We start from the raw sequence: 20,142 nt of genomic DNA, 5'->3' as shown, positions 1-20,142 counted from the left end.
CCGGCACAGACGTTACACCGAGATTACGCACAAGGGCTCTGCTGCGATGAGGTGCGCGGTATCAGAGATGTCTTGGGCTTTCCTGGTCGGCGGCTTAACAGACCCACACACGTCCATATAAAGCGCTGCTACTCTCCTGTGTCCCACACGTGGGTGTAGTAGGTATTACCGCCAGCCGCAGGCGGTATTACAGGTTGTAATGACAACCCAGGTGGTATTACAGCGTGTAAGGATGCACCAGGCGGTATAACAGCGGGTAGAGACACACCAGGCGGTATTACAGCGTGTAAGGGCGCACCAGGCGGTATTACAGCGTGTAAGGGCGCACCAGGCGGTATTACAGCGTGGCGGTATTACACATTATAAGCAATGACACCAGGGGCCGGATTCAGAGGCGCATACGAGGCCGATGTCCAGAGTTCAGTTTTATTTTTTTGTTACTGGGCTTGAATGAAAATCCCTTAAAACTCCCCCGGCACAGACGTTACACCGAGATTACGCACAAGGGCTCTGCTGCGATGAGGTGCGCGGTATCAGAGATGTCTTGGGCTTTCCTGGGCGGCGGCTTAACAGACCCACACACGTCCATATAAAGCGCTGCTACTCTCCTGTGTCCCACCACGCGGGTGTAGTAGGTATTACCGCCAGCCGAAGGCGGTATTACAGGTTGTAATGACAACCAAGGTGGTATTACAGCGTGTAAGGATGCACCACGCGGTATTACAGCCTGTAAGGATGCACCAGGCGGTATTACAGCGGGTAGAGACACACCAGGCGGTATTACAGCGTGTAAGGGTGCACCAGGCGGTATTACAGCGTGTAAGGACGCACCAGGCGGTATTACAGCGTGCAAGGACGCACCAGGCGGTATTACAGCGCATAAGGACGCACCAGGCGGTATCACAGCGCGTAAGGACGCACCAGGCGGTATTACAGCGTGTAAGGACGCACCAGGTGATATTACAGCGTGTAAGGATGCACCAGGCGGTATTACAGTGTGTAAGGATGCACCAGGCGGTATTACAGCGTGTAAGGACGCACCAGGCACTATTACAGCGGATAGAGACACCAGACGTTATTACAGCGTGTAAGGACGCACCAGGCGGTATTACAGGGTGTACAGACGCACCAGGTGACATTACAGCGTAAGGACGCACCAGGTGATATTACAGCGTGTAAGGATGCACCAGGCGGTATTACAGGGTGTAAGGACGCACCAGGCACTATTACAGCGGATAGAGACGCACCAGACGGTATTACAGCGTGTAAGGACGCACGAGGTGATATTACAGCGTGTAAGGACGCACCAGGCGGTATTACAGCGTGTAAGGACGCACCAGGCGGTATTACAGCGTGCAAGGACGCACCAGGCGGTATTACAGCGCGTAAGGACGCACCAGGCGGTATTACAGCGCGTAAGGACGCACCAGGCGGTATCACAGCGCGTAAGGACGCACCAGGTGGTATTACAGCGTGTAAGGACGCACCAGGTGATATTACAGCGTGTAAGGATGCACCAGGCGGTATTACAGGGTGTAAGGACGCACTAGGTGATATTACAGCGTGTAAGGACACACCAGGTAATATTACAGCGTGTAAGGACGCACCAGGCATTATTGCAGGGTGTACAGACGTACTAGGTGATATTACAGCGTGTAAGGACGCACCAGGTGATATTACATCGTGTAAGGACGCACCAGGTGATATTACATCGTGTAAGGACGCACCAGGTGATATTACTGCGTGTAAGGATGCACCAGGTGATATTACAGCGTGTAAGGATGCACCAGGCGATATTACAGCGTATAAGGACGCACCAGGCGGTATTACAGGGTGTAAGGACGCACCAGGCGGTATTACAGGGTGTAAGGACGCACCAGGCGGTATTACAGAGTGTAAGGACGCACCAGGCGGTATTACAGCGTGTAAGGACGCACCAGGCGATATTACAGCGTGTAAGGACGCACCATGTGATATTACATCGTGTAAGGACGCACCAGGTGATATTACTGCGTGTAAGGACGCACCAGGTGATATTACAGCGTGTAAGGATGCACCAGGTGGTATTACAGCGTGTAAGGATGCACCAGGCGGTATTACAGGGTGTAAGGACGCACCAGGCGGTATTACAGGGTGTACAGACGCACTAGGTGATATTACAGCGTGTAAGGACGCACCAGGTGATATTACAGCGTGTAAGGACGCACCAAGTGATATTACAGCATGTAAGGACGCACCAGGTGATATTACAGCATGTAAGGACGCACCAGGTGATATTACAGCATGTAAGGACGCACTAGGTGATATTACAGCGTGTAAGGATACACCAGGTGATATTACAGCGTATAAGGATGCACCAGGCGGTATTACAGCGTGTAAGGACGCACCAGGCACTATTACAGCGGATAGAGACACCAGACGTTATTACAGCGTGTAAGGACGCACCAGGTGATATTACAGCATGTAAGGACGCACTAGGTGATATTACAGCGTGTAAGGATACACCAGGTGATATTACAGCGTATAAGGATGCACCAGGCGGTATTACAGGGTGTAAGGACGCACCAGGCGGTATTACAGGGTGTAAGGACGCACCAGGCGGTATTACAGGGTGTAAGGACGCACCAGGCGGTATTACAGGGTGTAAGGACGCACCAGGTGACATTACAGCGTAAGGACGCACCAGGTGGTATACCTGATATTTCTGCAGTTGGTCGTTTTAATTACTGCGCATGTGGTCCCGATGGATTACCGTTGTCGCTCACAGTGAGGTTTTATTCGCAAAGTGATTGACGGGCAAGGACCATTTGTGGGTGGTAGCAGGGAAGTTGCGACCATTTTCGGGGCGTGTCTCTGCTTTGTCACTGTGATCTCGTATGCAGTAAAGATGGCTCCGCTATCTCAGTACCTGCAGGCCATTCTGTGCGACCATAGAATTACTAAGGAGTCCGATAATCTACTGATCTGCGTCCGATGATAAATCTCTGTATGCAATCGCTTGGACTATATACCTATAGTAACATCATTTGTGCTTTATTAAGGTATAAATGCTCATTACGGTGTATGTATGTGATAATTCTAGAAAATTAACAACTTTTCATTCTATTTATCCAAATGCTGAAATGCTGAGTGTCGCAGGAATCTCACCTTCTGTAAAGGAATCTGCTCCAGGCTTATTAATGAGGGATGTCTTTTTCCTAATCCTGAGGAAGAATATCAGATAATAGTCAGCTTGCAAGTAGTACAATTATATAATACAGACCATTATATCTCACAGCTCAGCAGCCACAGGTGGACCCTCCGGTGAGGTCATGCCCAGCCTGAGCCTACGTCTCTTTGGGTTCTATCGCATAATCAGTATTTTAATAATATACATGTTTTTACGTTTGTCTTTGTTGACGGATGGACTGAGGAATAGGGCATAAACTAGTAACTATGTGCCAGAGCCCGTCAGTTCTTTCTCCTGAGGAGCTAGCAATCTAATTTCACAAGCCGGCAAACACACAAACAGAGTCCAGTTTAGTCAGAAGCCGTGTCACCAGTATGTCTGTAGGCCAGGAGAGGTGACCTATGGACACAAAAAGTTCTCAGTGTAATAAAACTAGAGCATTGCTTATACCGGGTACCTATGTAACAACCCGGAGCATGTACAGTACATAGACCTCAGGATTCCTGAACACAGATGTCCTGGCACCATTATTGATCAGCTGTCTGTGTGTTTACACTGAGCTGCCGGAGGGACAGGAGGAGACGAGAAGATTACGGATAAAGAGCAGGAAACTAATGAACATATATAGGGAAAAAAGACGCAGAGAGAAATGGAGAATAAAGTCAAATAACCGCTTGTGGGAGAGTAGTAGCCTCCATGTGGACATGCGTGTGGGACACAGGAGAGTAGTAGCCTCCATATGGACATGCGTGTGGGACACAGGAGAGTAGTAGCCTCCATATGGACATGCGTGTGGGACACAGGAGAGTAGCAGCCTCCATATGGACATGCGTGTGGGACACAGGAGAGTAGCAGACTCCATATGGACATGCGTGTGGGACACAGGAGAGTAGTAGCCTCCATATGGACATGCGTGTGGGACACAGGAGAGTAGTAGCCTCCATATGGACATGCGTGTGGGACACAGGAGTAGTAGCCTCCATATGGACATGCGTGTGGGACAAAGGAGAGTAGCAGTACTCCATATGGACATGTGTGTGGGACACAGGAGAGTAGCAGAGCTCCATATGGACATGTGTGTGGGACACAGGAGAGTAGCAGAGCTCCATATGGACATGTGTGTGGGACACAGGAGAGTAGCAGTACTCCATATGGACATGTGTGTGGGACAGAGGAGAGTAGCAGAGCTCCATATGGACATGTGTGTGGGACAGAGGAGAGTAGCAGAGCTCCATATGGACATGTGTGTGGGACACAGGAGAGTAGCCTCCATATGGACATATGTGTGGGACACAGGAGAGTAGTGGCCTCCATATGGACATGTGTGTGGGACACAGGAGATTAGCAGTACTCCATATGGACATGTGTGTGGGACACAGGAGAGTAGCAGAGCTCCATATGGACATGTGTGTGGGACACAGGAGAGTAGCAGAGCTCCATATGGACATACGTGTGGAACACAGGAGAGTAGTAGCCTCCATATGGACATGCGTGTGGGACACAGGAGAGTAGCAGAGCTCCATATGGACATGCGTGTGGGTCACAGGAGAGCAGCAGAGCTTCATATGGACATGTGTGTGGGACACAGGAGAGTAGCAGCAGAATAGTAGTGTTGCATATGGACATGCGTGACACAGGAGAGACATCAGACAGGAGAGACAGCATCAGAGTTACAGCACTCCATACAGATATGCGTGTGGAATGGAACACAGGTTAGTAGCAGAGCTCCATACAGACATGCGTGTGAAATGTCACACAGGTTAGTAGCAGAGCTCCATACAGACATGCGTGTGGAATGGAACACAGGTTAGTAGCAGAGCTCCATACAGACATGCGTGTGGAATGGAACACAGGTTAGTAGCAGAGCTCCATACAAACATGTGTGTGGGATGGGATACAGAGGAGTAGCAGTGCTCCATACAGACACGCGTGTGGGATGGGATACAGAGGAGTAGCAGTGCTCCATACAGACACGCGTGTGGGATGGGATACAGAGGAGTAGCAGTGCTCCATACAGACAGGCGTGTGGGATGGGATACAGAGGAGTAGCAGTGCTCCATACAAACACGCGTGTGGGATGGTATACAGAGGAGTAGCAGTGCTCCATACAGACACGCGTGTGGGATGGGATACAGAGGAGTAGCAGTGCTCCATACAGACACGCGTGTGGGATGGGATACAGAGGAGTAGCAGTGCTCCATACAGACACACGTGTGGGATGGGATACAGAGGAGTAGCAGTGCTCCATACAGACACGCATGTGGGATGGGATACAGAGGAGTAGCAGTGCTCCATACAGACACGCGTGTGGGATGGGATACAGAGGAGTAGCAGTGCTCCATACAGACACACGTGTGGGATGGGATACAGAGGAGTAGCAGTGCTCCATACAGACACGCGTGTGGGATGGGATACAGAGGAGTAGCAGTGCTCCATACAGACACGCGTGTGGGATGGGATACAGAGGAGTAGCAGCACTACATATGGACATGCCTGCTGTAAATCTACCTACTATTAAATGGGGTGAATCTACATGATATGTTAGCATACGTTAGCTGAAGGAACAATACAGATCTTACTGGCAGGACCAGAGCTGTCCATTGTGTGTTTGCAGAGTGGCCCTGGCTAATATTATTTATTACCAGTTATTTATATAGCGCACACATATTCCGCAGCGCTGTACAGAGAATATCTTACCATTCACATCTGTCCCTGCCGCAGTGGAGCTTACACTCTACATTCCCTACCACATGCTCACATACACACTAGTAGTAATTTTTGTTGGGAGCCATTTAACCTACCTGTATATTTATTTTTGGAGTATGGGAGGAAACCGGAGCACACGGAGGAAACCCACGCAAGCACGGGGAGAACATTTGACCCTACAATAAAGATGAAGTATCTACACTCTTCTCATCCTCTTCTCTTGATCCTATACCCTCACAAAACAGTAAAGTTCTGTCTCCTGTGCTCATCCCAACCCTAACTAAAATCTGTAAACTCTCTCTCTATTGGCATCTTTCCATCACTGTTCAAGCATGCAGTGATTACTCCCATTCTGAAAAAAAAAAAAAGAATTCTGCCCCTAACACTCTCTCAAATTACCATCCCATCTCCCAGCTCCCATATCCCTCCAAGCTACTTGTCTACACCTGGCTCACACACTAACTCACACAACTTATTGGACCCACATCAGTCCGGCTTTCATTCCCAACACTCCACAGAGACAGCACTGACTAAGGTAGTAAATGATCTGGTCACTGCCAAGGCTAGAGGCCATTACTCGCTTCTAATTCTTCTAGATCGCTCTGCTGCCTTTGACACTGTTGACCACTATCTTCTCAAACAAACACTACAATCCCTAGGTCTTAAGGACACAGCCCTTTGTTGGTTTTCATCCTACCTATCTAATTGCTCTTTTACGGTTTGTTTTTCTGATTCTGCCTCCTCCTCGCTATCTCTATCAGTTGGAGTACTGCAAGGCTCTGCCTTGTCCTCTGCTATTCTCAATCCATACCACCTCTCTTGGCATACTAATCATCTCTTTTTTATTTCAGTACCATCTGTATGCAGATTATACTCAAATCTACCTATCCTCCCCAGATTTATCACCATCTGTATTGGTCCGTGTCACTGAATGTCTTTCTGTCATATCATCTTGGATGTCATCTCGCCAACTCAAACTTAATATTTCGAAACAGAATTAATTATATTTCCACCGGCCAATAACAGTTACCAACCTGATCTCTCTATCACTGTTGATAACTCGACAATCCACCCTACCCCACAAGCTCGCTGCCTAGGTGTCATCCTTGACTCTGAACTGTCCTTTGTTCCACACATTCAATCTGTCTCAAAATCATGTTACATACAGTATATCTAAAAAACATAGGCAAAATTCGACCATATCTCACACAAGACACTGCAAAACTCTAATCCATGCACTCATTATTTCCCGCATTGACTATTGCAATAGTTTCCTTACTGGTCTTCCCAAAAACAGGCTCTTGCCATTACAATCCATTATGGATGCAGCTGCGAGGCTGATCTTCCTTGCCAAACATTCATCGTCTGATGCTCCGATCTGTCAGTCCCTCCATTGGCTGCCTTTTTTCTACCGTGTTCAATACAAAATACTTTTAAATAAGGCTATTAACCAAACCACACCAACATACATCTCTTCACTCATCTTAAAATATCTCCCAACCCAACCTCTCTGCTCAGTACAAGATCTGTCTCTCATCCACACGCCTTACTTGCTCCCATTCACGGTTACAGGCCTTTTTTCAGGCTGCACCCACTCTGTGGAATGCCCTACCACGCACTATAAGACTTTCCTCTAGTCTCCAAACCTTCAAGCGTTCCCTGAAAACTCACCTCTTCAGGCAAGCTCATCAGATTCCAGAACAGCCCACATACCCTTCATAACCTCACACATTGTCATTCTTTCACATCCTCCTGACATTTGGCCGACATTCCTGTTTGATTGGATCATGCTGTCCACCAAGAAACTATGCATTCTGGCTGGACCAAAATGCAATATATGGAACCTATCCTTGTTTATCAATGCCTATTTGCCTATAGATTGTAAGCTTGCGAGCAGGGCCTTCCTACCTATATATCTGTCTGTTATTACCCAGTTTTGTTCTATTATTTGTTTGCAATTGTAAAGCGCAACAGAATATATTGTGCTATATAAGAAACTGTTACTAAATAAATAAAACATAAAAACTTCACACAGTTAGGGCCATAGTGGGAATCAAGCCCACTACCTCAGTGCTGTGAGGCAGTAATACTAACCATTACTCCTGGGGTTCCCAACCACGGTCCTCAAGACACTCTAACAGTCCAGGTTTTGAGGATAGCCATACTGGAGCACAGGTGACTTAGTACCTCGGTTATTTTGATTTAACCACCTGTGCTCAAGCCTGGATATCACGAATACCAGGACAGTTAGTGTGCCTTGAGGACCGAGGTTGGGAATTACTGCATTACTCCATCCGTGCTGCCCATGTGTGGTATGAGTTAGATTATTCATTAGGGGGTTTATTTACTAAGCAGCAGCATGGTTAAGCCTGAAATTTAAAAGGGCAATGCCTTTAATAGCAAGACAATGGGGTCTATTTATCAAGCAGTGAAAAGTGTGGAGAAATTGAGCAGTGGAGAAGTTGCCCATAGCAACCAATCAGCTCCTACCTATTATTTTATAGACTATACTGGATAAATGCTACTTCAAAGCTGATCGGTAGCTATGGGCAACTTCTCCACTGTCATTTCTCCACACTTTTCACTGTTTGATAAATAGACCCCATAGTCTTTTCAATTTCGGGTTTAAACAGCCAGAATGTGGTGGCTTTTGCAAGCTGCCGCTTAGTAAATAAACCACCTGGCCTCATTACTTTACATCATTTGTAAATGTGACAGATAAAAGTGGTGCAATAGGTTGAGTCCTAAAATGTGCTGACTATGGCCCTGATTCAGAGCCGGACGCTCTGACCAGAGCGCTCGCTCTGAATCAGGGCCCACCTCCATTAATATGGAGCGTCCTCCTGGACGCTCGTATAGCTGTGGGTCACCACCCACAGCATATACGAGCGTGCAGGATGATGGTCGCGATGGTCTTGACTGCGAGCAAAAGCCTGCGGTTGGGTTTTTCAACCGCAAGGCCAGGAGTGATTTTGGCTCTATCAGAGCCAAAATCACTCCCACTGACATCACTAGTGATGTCAGTGGGGCCGGCTTCAGACGGTAGGCGTTCCCTTGGGAACGCCTCCGTCTGGCAGGCATGCCCCCGGCACGCCCACCAAAGGGGGCGTGCTGTCAGTCACCATCGACAGCACGCCCCCTTTGATGAGACACTACGAGCGAAGGAAAGTCCTTCGCTCGTCGGGTCTCGCGCATGCGCACGACGGAGCTCCCTCCGTCGTGCGCATGCGCAGTGGTGACCATCGACCCACTTGCGAGCGGACAGCCGCTCGCGAGTGGGTCTGAATGAGGGCCAATGTTATATCCAGGCAGCCCGACTTATGTATTCCTCTATGCATAGCATATATGATTCTATGTATGTACCATGTGATATGTCTCTGGAAGAGCTGAAGTCACTATGAGTAGATAGATATTAAGTGCAGCCTGATACAAAGATGCACTAAGAGCGGGGACACAAGGGCTTGTGGCTGGAAATGACAAAGGGCCTATTGTGAGAAGTGGAGAAGGTGTGGCCAGTGCTGTGTGGGCGTGTACACCCCATACACTATCAGCCCCAATGTCACCCTAACGGAGAGATTTAATAAAGCTTGGAGAGAGATACAGCTGTGAGATAATTTTTCAAACACAACAGTCTGTAACGTGATAGTTAGGAGCTGATTGGTGGGTGCATAGAAATATAATTTTAACGCTTACAATATATGGCCAGCTGGACGGCTGGTTATCATCATGCTGTTATGATGCTTGGCCTATTTTTATGTAGAGGCCTGGGACCACTTCATCTTGCAGCAGCAGGACTGGCCAGGTTCCACTTGAAGTGTTGTGCTAATCTAGGGGGGATGCCACTTCTAAATACGTACATATGCAGTGATTATGATCCTTGTACATGGTGGGTATCAAAATGCAGTAAGAAAGCCAGTGGGTATAGAGTTGTAATGGTGTGGCAAGGACAATGGTTGGTGTGAGGGAACCACCTGTCTTTCTGCTGTGGGCATAGAAGGTCCAGAAGGCAACAAGTTTGTCCATGACAGCACACACAACACTAGAGTGTTACACTGGGCACTGCACTGTATGTGCTGGTCATTAGGTTGCTATGCTGGGCACTGTATGGGCATTAGGTTGTTACACTGGGCACTGCACTATATGTACTGGTTAGTAGGTTACACTGGGCACTGCACTATATGTGGTGGGCATTAGGTTTTTACATTGGGCACTGCACAGTATGTAGGGAGCAGTAGGTAGCTACACTGGGCACTGCACTGTATATGGTGGTCATTAGGTTGGTACATTGGTCACTGCACTGTATGTAGGGGCAGTAAGTTATTACACTAGGCAATGCACTATATGTGGCGGGCATTAGGTTGGTACACTGCACTGTATGTAGAGAGCAGTAAGTTATTACACTGGGCATTGCACTGTATATGGTGGGCATTACGTTATTACACTGGGCAATGCACTATATGTGGTGGGCATTAGGTTGGTACACTGCACTGTATGTAGAGAGCAGTAAGTTATTACACTGGGCATTGCACTGTATATGGTGGGCATTACGTTATTACACTGGGCAATGCACTATATGTGGTGGGCATTAGGTTGTTACATTGGGCACTGCACTGTATGTAGGGGCAGTAAGTTATTACACTGGGCAATGCACTATATGTGGTGGGCATTAGGTTGGTACACTGCACTGTATGTATAGAGCAATAAGTTATTACACTGGGCAATCTACCGGTCCGGCGCTGCGGAGCAGCACATCGTTATCTGCGGAGAGGTACGTATATTAACTATGGGTGCAGGGTGTGCGGTGTGGGCCCGCCTGGACCCAGGGGCCCGTGTGCACCGCACACCTTGCACCCATTATAAAGACGCCTATGATTAGACTGTTCATAAACCGTAAAATCTTGTGGATCACCAGCTGAGACAGTGACACCCCTAAAAATGTCCCAGGATCAATACACACCAATAACCGTAACTAAGGTGTCTGCAATGGTTTCTTATAATCCCAGCTGGCTATCACAATTGTACCCATCAGGAGTGAATATTGCGAATGCTGTAAAATACTCCACCTGACCAGAGAGGGGCTTCTCTATGGGTTATTCTACATATTACCAATATATGACAAACCACCCCACGTTTCCAATCCATCTGGGAAGTCAGGCAGGACATGTGAAGAAGTGACACTGTACCATAAATACATAAATACAGTACACAATCCTTTAGTGTCATCTGGAGAAATCATTCATCTTATTTTACTGGTGGATAAATCATTTATAGGAGAAGTGACGAATATTCTGTTATCCACATAACTGGGAATTTTCTCTGTCAATTGGATTTTTTTGGTGATGTTTATAGAGAACGTTATGTAAATTATTGTCAGTAAGAAGTGTTTTATTTTTATATATGTATGATTGTTTTATTAGTACATTTTATTTTTAGGATCTCAGCACTTCATAATTTATAACTTTTGCGCCCCTGTGGTGGTTTAGAATAAAGCCACCTTTTTATATATATTTGTTGTCACAATCTAATACAAGTATTTTTATTAGGAGCAGCATTCATTCAACATAGCCGTCAATATTAATTATTTACATTTATGCACCTAGTTATTCAAAATATTGTTTAGTGGAGGGCATTAGTACTGCACTGTATGTGGTAGGCATTAGGTTGTTACATTGGGCACTGTACTGTATGTGGTGGGCATTAGGTTGATACACTGGACACTGAACTGTATATGTTGAGCATTAGGGCCCTCATTCAGAGCCGTACGCTCTGAGCAGAGCGCACGCTCTGAATGAGGGCCATCCTCCCACAGCCTATACGAGCGTGCAGTTTGATTGCCGCGATGGTCTTGACCATCGCCACTGCTAGCCGGAGCCTGCGGTTGGGTTTTTCAACCGCAAGGCCCGAAGTGATTTTGGCTCTATTAGAGCCAAAATCACTCCCACTGACATCACTAGTGATGTCAGTGGGCCAGCTTCTGACGGTAGGCGTTCCCTTGGGAACGCCTACCGTCAGGGAGGCACGCCCCCGGCACGCCCACCAAAGGGGGCGTGCTGTCAATCAACATCGACAGCACGCCCCCTTTGATCAGACACAACGAGCGAAGGAAAGTCCTTCGCTCGTCGCGTCTGGTGCATGCGCACGACGGAGCTCCCGCCGTCGTGCGCATGCGCAGTGCACAACATCGACCATCATGCGAGCGGACAGCCGCTTGCGAGTGGGTCTGAATCAGGCCCTAGGTTGGCACACTGGGCACTGCACTGTAGCCCTGTATGTAGGAGCAGTAAGTAATTACACTGGGCACTGCACTGTATGTGGTGGGCATTAGGTTTGTACACTGTGCACTGCACTGTATATGTTGGGCATTAGGTTGGTACACTGGGCACTGCACATTTTGGGCATTAGGTTGGTACACTGGGCACTGCACTTGGGCATTATGTTGGTACACTGAGCACTGCACTTGTTGGGCATTAGGTTGGTACACTGGGCACTGCACTGTATGTGATGGGATTAAGTTGTTTAGGTTTTCCTCAGGCTGCACTGCTCTGTGCCATGTACAGTGCTTGGGAATGAGGTGTTTTATTCAGCAGACCCAGCATATCCCCTGAAAGGACTTGAGAGTCTGTATATAAGTGTGAGAGAACGCGTTATACCTATAAACATTGAGCTCTGGCTTCTTACCTCTGACACGTTTCTTGTGCTTGCCTCATCATCTGTCCAGCATTGATGATGTCATCGTGCTCAAACGTCATCATGGCCTGCATTTCCAGGATAGTGCCATATACAAGCCCATGGTACATACTGTCTTTAGCCCTGCAAGTAAGGAAAGACGTAACAGTTACCCCCATACAATTATAAATATTTGCCCCGAAAGGCTGTCTACTGTCCTTTTAGAACTTACTTTTACCCTTTTTCTGAGTAAACATATTCAAATAATTCCAATTAAAAATTATCCCTTTCCAGGATCATCACTGTTCCGCTATCTCACAGGTTCTCAAACTCGGTCCTCAGGACCCCAAACAGTGCATGCTTTCCCGGGTCTCCTCACAGAGGGGTCCATTCATTATGTTAATTATCAGGGTCCGAGTGGACCCCGGTAATTAACATACTAACTCGAAGCGAACGCCGCAGCAATTCATCATTGCTACGGTGTGGAAACAGCTGATCCTAAAATCAGCTGTCTCCCTGAAGCAACTTCCCTGCTCCTTTCGGAGCAGTGAAACTTAGCACTGCAGAGTCTGACTCAGCAGTGCTATAGCACCTGCATGGACTAGAGTGAACTAGAGTTCACGCAGACGCCCAAAGCACCGGCTCCTTAGGAAGGAGTCCGGACGCCAACGCCATCTGAAGATGGCGAATGCTCCCACAGTCAAGCTCTGAAAATATTGTATTTTCAAGCTTGTTAAATTTCTGTCCCCATACTAGTGATAATGAATATAGCCCAGAATCACAAGTGAAATAATTAGCTTTAAAATGTGTCAGTGAGTAATGAATACCTGTAATATTTTTGGGGTCCCGAGTTTAAGAACCAGATATACTGGGTGGGATGGAGCAAACTGCTGCTTCCTCCTGCCCTGAACGACAGATTATGTATCTGCCTTGTTTAAATACTGATTAAAGGGAAAGCTAGCCACAAAATAGCTGCGAAGTGCAATACTCACATCAGATTGCGATTCAGTTAATAAAAGCAAAACAAAAACCCTGCTAAACTAAATTTTCTGGCCTTATTCTGTGCTTCTCAGTCCTGCATGTATAGCATCAGTCAGAAGTGGTTGTGTGCGTTTCCCTTGGATACGACAGTGTTCTGCTACACTCTATTGAATGGTAAACTATTGTATCCAGAAAGACTTGTGTCACATCCCAAAGCAACTATATAAACAGCTCTTCTGTATTTTGCAAAACACATGGCTGAAGGTTAAAGCTTTGTTCTTTGTAAAAGTTGCAGGAGGGTGATACACAAACCAGAGGATCAGCTGAAGGTGGAATCACACTTTAAGCTCCTGGGTTGTCTCTTACCTCGGCTGCAAGAGATCCAGGCTTTCATTAAACCGGTTGTCCAAAAACAGATTAAGTGCATCCATACAGTCACTGAGATCCCGGGACAGATCCGAGTAAGACCTATGAAACAAACCACATTCCCAAACCAATTGTCAGTCATATGATTAAACATTTTGGGACCCCTCCCCCCCTCCCCTCCTACCAAACCCATTACACGCCAATCCTACTGTACATCCAATCCTACAAATGAGTGCTTGGTGCCTTGTACCTACTATGACATATGTACAATTGGAACTTATTATTCCTTATTGCACCTTGCTATATTTTATTATATTTGAATGGTTATAGTTTTTTAACTGCATAAATGTATCCGATTTAAGGGGAAAACTCCCTGATGGCACACCTTCTGCCCCCCTGCATCGCTGTGATTCATTAGGAGCCCTGACTGAGGTGGGTGTCACTCTGTACTTTGGAGCAGCAATATTTGCTATTGGTGGAGCAGGCTACTATAAATGTTTGCTAGAGAAACATAAATAATTAATGAAAGGTCATCATTAAACTTCAGTTGTAAGATACTCAAGACCCGAGTTACCCTGATAGCATATTACAGGGGGAATAATACAGTCTGGAGCTGGGTCACTGTAGTAATCTGTTACTGGGGTAATAAGACACTCAGAGGCTCAGTTACTGTAAGATGTTGTTACATGGGTAATAAGACCCCCAGGCATGCTTGCTTACTCTCCTGGAAAGTCCAGAGTGAAGTGGGCGGTACAGACAGCCAATGGCCCGCCCTCGCTTTATAATGCCAGCAAATGCAGAATTGTACAGAGGACACGGCTCTGGTGTGTCGATAATGCCATCTGAGCCACACGCCCCCAAACTCTCCAACTCGCAGACCTGGCTGCAGAAGTATGCCCTTAGAGTTTAGATTAGATTTCTGAAATAAGATTTCACAGGAGCTGGGTTACTGTAATAAGACACTCAGGAGCTGGGTTACTGTAATAAGATGTTACAGGGGTAATAAGACACTCAGGAGCTGGGTTACTGTAATAAGATGTTACAGGGGTAATAAGACGCTCAGGAGCTGGGTTACTGTAATAAGATGTTACAGGGGCAATAAGACACTCAGGAGCTGGGTTACTGTAATAAGATGTTACAGGGGTAATAAGACACTCAGGAGATGGATTATACATAATAACATGTTCCAGGGGTAATAAGACACTCAGGAGCTGGGTTACTGTAATAAGACGTTACAGGGGTAATAAGACACTCAGGAGCTGGGTTACTGTAATAAGATGTTACAGGGGGAATAAGACACTCAGGAGCTGGGTTACTGTAATAAGATGTTACAGAGGTAATAAGACACTCAGGAGCTGGGTTACTGTAATAAGATGTGTACAGGGGTAATAAGACACTCAGGAGCTGGGTTACTGTAATAAGATGTTACAGGGGTAATAATACACTCAGGAGCTGGGTTACTGTAATATGATGTTACATGGGTAATAGGACACTCAGGAGCTGGGATACTGTAATAAGATGTTACAGGGGTAATAGGACACTCAGGAGCTGGGATACTGTAATAAGATGTTACAGGGGTAATAGGACACTCAGGAGCTGGGTTACTGTAATAAGATGTTACAGGGGTAATAAGACACACAGGAGCTGGGTTACTGTAATAAGATGTTACAGGGGTAATAAGACACTCAGGAGCTGGGTTACTGTAATATGATGTTACATGGGTAATAGGACACTCAGGAGCTGGGATACTGTAATAAGATGTTACAGGGGTAATAGGACATTCAGGAGCTGGGATACTGTAATAAGATGTTACAGGGGTAATAGGACACTCAGGAGCTGGGTTACTGTAATAAAATGTTACAGGGGTAATAAGACACTCAGGAGCTGGGTTACTGTAATATGATGTTACAGGGGTAATAGGACACTCAGGAGCTGGGTTACTGTAATAAGATGTTACAGGGGCAATAAAACACTCAGGAGCTGGGTTACTGTAATAAGATGTTACAGGGGTAATAAGACACTCAGGAGCTGGGTTACTGTAATAAGATGTTACAGGAGTAATAATACACTCAGGAGCTGGGTTACTGTAATAAGATGTTACAGGGGTAATAAGACACTCAGGAGCTGGGTTACTGTAAAAAGATGTTACAGGGGTAATAAGACACTCAGGAGCTGGGTTACTGTAATAAGATGTTACAGGGGTAATAAGACACTCAGGAGCTGGGTTACTGTAATAAGATGTTACAGGGGTAATAAGGCACTCAGGAGCTGGGTTACTGTAATAAGATGTTACAGGGGTAATAAGGCACACAGGAGTTGGGTTTGCTAAATATCATCTTACATGTAACGTATGCAAAGAAATATTCTTTGCAGTCTATTTATCAAAACTTATGACCCCAATAATCATGCAGAAACAGTAACAAGCCCATCTCTTGCATTACTGGCAATAGCGGAGCACATCACGGTCACAATCAGAGCCGTAACTAGACTTTTTGGTGCCCTGTGGTGCCCCCTCATTTTTCAAAGGGACATAATGCACCCAAAAATGGGCCATGGCTTCATGGGGAAGGGCCAGGGAAGAGATAGGAGAGGCCAGGAGATGCTGGGGATGAAATAAGAGGAATCTACAAGCAAGAATGATAATAAACAGAAATTTGACAGGCCCAAACAGCGCCCCCTGACCTGTGGTGCCCTGTGCGATTCCACCGGCCACACTACCCTAGCTACGGCCCTGGTCACAATACAATGTAAACACACTAAAATTGTGAGCTTTTCTCAGGTAGCAGACCCATCTTTACAGGAACAATAGGTTTCAGGGAATTTATCACAATATTGATTAGGTCTCTTACAGTAAGTCCACACTGCTCTTAAATGGGCAATCTAATCTTGTGTCACATGTCTTTACTGTGTCACCCTTTTGTACATACAACGTTCTGGGTGTGGGAGTTAATTGCCATCTACACAGTTTATCTGTGAATGGAACAGGCTGTTATGAGAGTGGAGAAGCAGGAAAAATAAACAGTTTGGTAGCTTTAGGAGTAATAGAAGAGGAAGTAACATAGGAAATAACCACAAATAGCCCCCTTACACATGGGGTGTGTGGTTTTATGGTCACCCCTACATTAGGACAAATTCTAATGGTGCCTACACACTATAGACTAGATGATTGTGCTCATGATGCGATATCGTGAATGATTTCCCTTGCTCTCTCTCCGTTAGCTCCCCTGAACTCCAGGACACGATATGGTGCCAAAAAGTGTCCAATCTGACCAACGATCTATCGTGCATCCTTAACGATTTCCAGTGTGTCGTGTACGAGATTGGCAGATCTTGCCTGCTGTAGGCAAGATCTGCCCGACGCAGGTGGGGGGGGTCTGCGGCTTCTGCCCGATGCAGGTGGGGGGGGTCTGCGGCTTCTGCCCGACGCAGGTGGGGGGGGGGGTCTGCGGCTTCTGCCCGACGCAGGTGGGGGGGGCCTGCGGCTTCTGCCCGACGCAGGTGGGGGGGGCCTGCGGCTTCTGCCCGACGCAGGTGGGGGGGCCTGCGGCTTCTGCCCGACGCAGGTGGGGGGGGCCTGCGGCTTCTGCCCGACGCAGGTGGGGGGGGTCTGCGGCTTCTGCCCGACGCAGGTGGGGGGGGTCTGCGGCTTCTGCCCGACGCAGGTGGGGGGGGTCTGCGGCTTCTGCCCGACGCAGGTGGGGGGGGCCTGCGGCTTCTGCCCGACGCAGGTGGGGGGGGCCTGCGGCTTCTGCCCGACGCAGGTGGGGGGGGCCTGCGGCTTCTGCCCGACGCAGGTGGGGGGGGCCTGCGGCTTCTGCCCGACGCAGGTGGGGGGGGCCTGCGGCTTCTGCCCGACGCAGGTGGGGGGGGCCTGCGGCTTCTGCCCCACGCAGGTGGGGGGGTCTGCGGCTTCTGCCCGACGCAGGTGGAGGGTATGCGGCTTCTGCCTGGCGCATGTGAGGGGTCTGCGGCTTCAGCCTGATTCACGTAGGTGATCTGCGGCTTCTTCCTGACGCAGGTGGAAGGGGGGGTCTGCGGCTTCTGCCTGACGCAGGTGGAGGAAGTCTGCGGCTTCTGCCTGACATAGGTGACGGGGTCTGCAGCTTCTGCCTGATGCAGGTGGGGAGTCTGCTGCTTCTGCCTAGCGCAGGTTGTGGAATATTCTCTCTAATGCTGGTCAGTGTGCGGCTTTTGCCAGACCCAGGTTGGAGTCTTCGGTTTCTGGCTGACACAGGTGGGTGATGCAGCTTCTGTGTGACACAGGTGGGTGGTGGGTGATGCTGCTTCTGGGTGTCGCAGGTTGCTTCTACCTGCCACAGGTGGGTGTTACACTATCCACAAGCTGTTATCGTCCAGGTAAGTGAGTAGGATAATACAGCCATATGGGAGTTCCGATCGGCTGCTGTACACGTCACACAATATATATATATATGTATATATTACCTGTCCCGAGGATCCGTCACCCGGCTCATGCTGCTCCTGGCTCCTGCACCGACTGCGAGTCCCCGCCCACTGACACCTGTACTGGGGAGGAGCGATAAAAGTCCACGCCCCTACCCACGAGTTACCCCCCGAGACCCCGCCCACTGCGACGTGAACGCGCATTGCCTGGTAGCTCCGCCCATTTCACTCCTTCAGGTTGGCTATTAGTTTATGGGTTGCTGTGTGTAGCGTGGCCGGGCAGCAGTGCTGCCAGGACACCGCAACGTGGAGCTCTCAGCTCTCTCTATAGCAATGTGTGTATGTGTGTATTAAGCTCTGGAAAGTAATAACTACTAGCCAATTAGCTCCTAACTAATTTTTTAAACAGCCTGTAACATGACAGGAGCTGATTGGCTGGTAGTTATCACTTTTCAATGTATCACTTTCCAGAGCTTAGTACATCTCCCCCTATAACATACAGGGATGGATGTAATGTGTATACAGCTCTCTCTATGGGGCCCATTTATCAATAATCAGAAACTCAATTCAATCTGGGCGCGCTACTAGCCCCCATGATCACATTGCAAAGTGTAGGCCATAGGCTACAATAGCACAACGCCATTTTCAGGTGGCATATTCTGTGGGGGCCAATCTCCGGAGCTTGGTAAATCTTAACAGTATCCATCCTCCACATGGGGCCTGTGACTGTTGTGGGAAATTGAGCTATCGGAGACATCTGCTGCGATCCCTCCATAATACATTTCGTGGATTATTAATATGTGCAGGTATCCCCTGAAAGGTGGTGTATTAAATGCAGAAAGGTGGCATAACCCCTGTACTGATCTCTAAAAGGGTTATGTATCGTTAGTAATGGAGCCCTAAGGGGCATATTCAATTTGGAGCGATAAGCCCATTGCCGGACTTTTCACCATCATCGAAAGTTTTGGCAGCAATAAAGTATCACGCTCGTCCCCGCGATTCCCCTTATTCAATTTCAAATTGCCGAAAACGGGATCCAGCGAAAAGTCCTGTCATTTTTGGGGAAATCAGCCTGACACCCCCAAAAGATACTTTGACATGGGCGTTCACTATGGGTACCCCCGAATAGCTATGTTAAAGGTATGTGGGGTCTTTAAATTGTCTCAATAGGTGCTGTTTTGCGTTTTTTAGAAGGTGGTGAAGAATAGCATTTAGGAAGTTCTTTTTTTGCAAAATAAGTGGTTCGATCAAATTTGGGGTACATGAAAGTGGGTGCAAGCATATTTTAAAGTTGCTAATATGAAGTTTTAAAAAACGTGAAAAATCCACCTGCCGCAACTACCTGCAATCAAAAAACACCTGGGGCATACTTGGGGACCCCCCCAGAGTCTATTTCGCTAGAGTAGAAGTTTGTCCCCCAACTTTGTTTTTTTTTTCGCCCCCAAAACGAAAGTACTTTTTTGGGGTGTCCTAAGGTACTTTTTAAAAATGTTTTGACACAGATTACCTTTGGGGGCCTGTCCAAGGGTTTATTTATTATTTATTTATTACCAGTTATTTATATAGTGCACACATATTCCGCAACGCTTTACAGAGAATATTTGTCCATTCACATCAGTCCCTGCCCCAGTGGAGCTTACAATCTATATTCCCTACCACATGCACACACACATACACACTAGGGTTAATTTGTGTTGGGAGCCAATTAACCTACCAGTATATTTTTGGAGTGTAGGAGGAAACCAGAGTACCCGGAGGAAACCCACGCAAGCACAGGGAGAATATACAAACTCCGCACAGGTAGAGCAGTGGTGGGAATCGAACCCATGACCTCAATTCTGCATTTTTTTTCG

General features: G+C 47.5%; 1 protein-coding gene across 1 annotated transcript in view; it reads right to left on the bottom strand.

Moving 5' to 3' along the window:
• The window catches only part of LOC148453421 (tetratricopeptide repeat protein 39A-like), a 32,571-nt gene extending 14,164 nt beyond the window's left edge, over window positions 1-18,407 (bottom strand). The window contains exons 1-4 of the mRNA XM_088462201.1: window positions 18,332-18,407; window positions 13,889-13,990; window positions 12,554-12,685; window positions 3,148-3,203 (exon numbers count right to left, since the gene is read on the bottom strand). Of these exons, the coding sequence (XP_088318327.1) occupies window positions 3,148-3,203; window positions 12,554-12,685; window positions 13,889-13,990; window positions 18,332-18,360 (319 nt within the window). The 5' untranslated portion in view covers window positions 18,361-18,407. The remainder of the gene's footprint in view (window positions 1-3,147; window positions 3,204-12,553; window positions 12,686-13,888; window positions 13,991-18,331) is intronic.
• Between the last annotated feature and the right edge of the window lie 1,735 nt (window positions 18,408-20,142).

The sequence above is a fragment of the Taudactylus pleione genome, unplaced genomic scaffold, assembly GCF_031769625.1.
Source record: "Taudactylus pleione unplaced genomic scaffold, aTauple2 ptg001161l, whole genome shotgun sequence".
NCBI classification, from domain to species: domain Eukaryota; kingdom Metazoa; phylum Chordata; class Amphibia; order Anura; family Myobatrachidae; genus Taudactylus; species Taudactylus pleione.
This window is presented reverse-complemented; position numbering and strand designations above follow the sequence as displayed.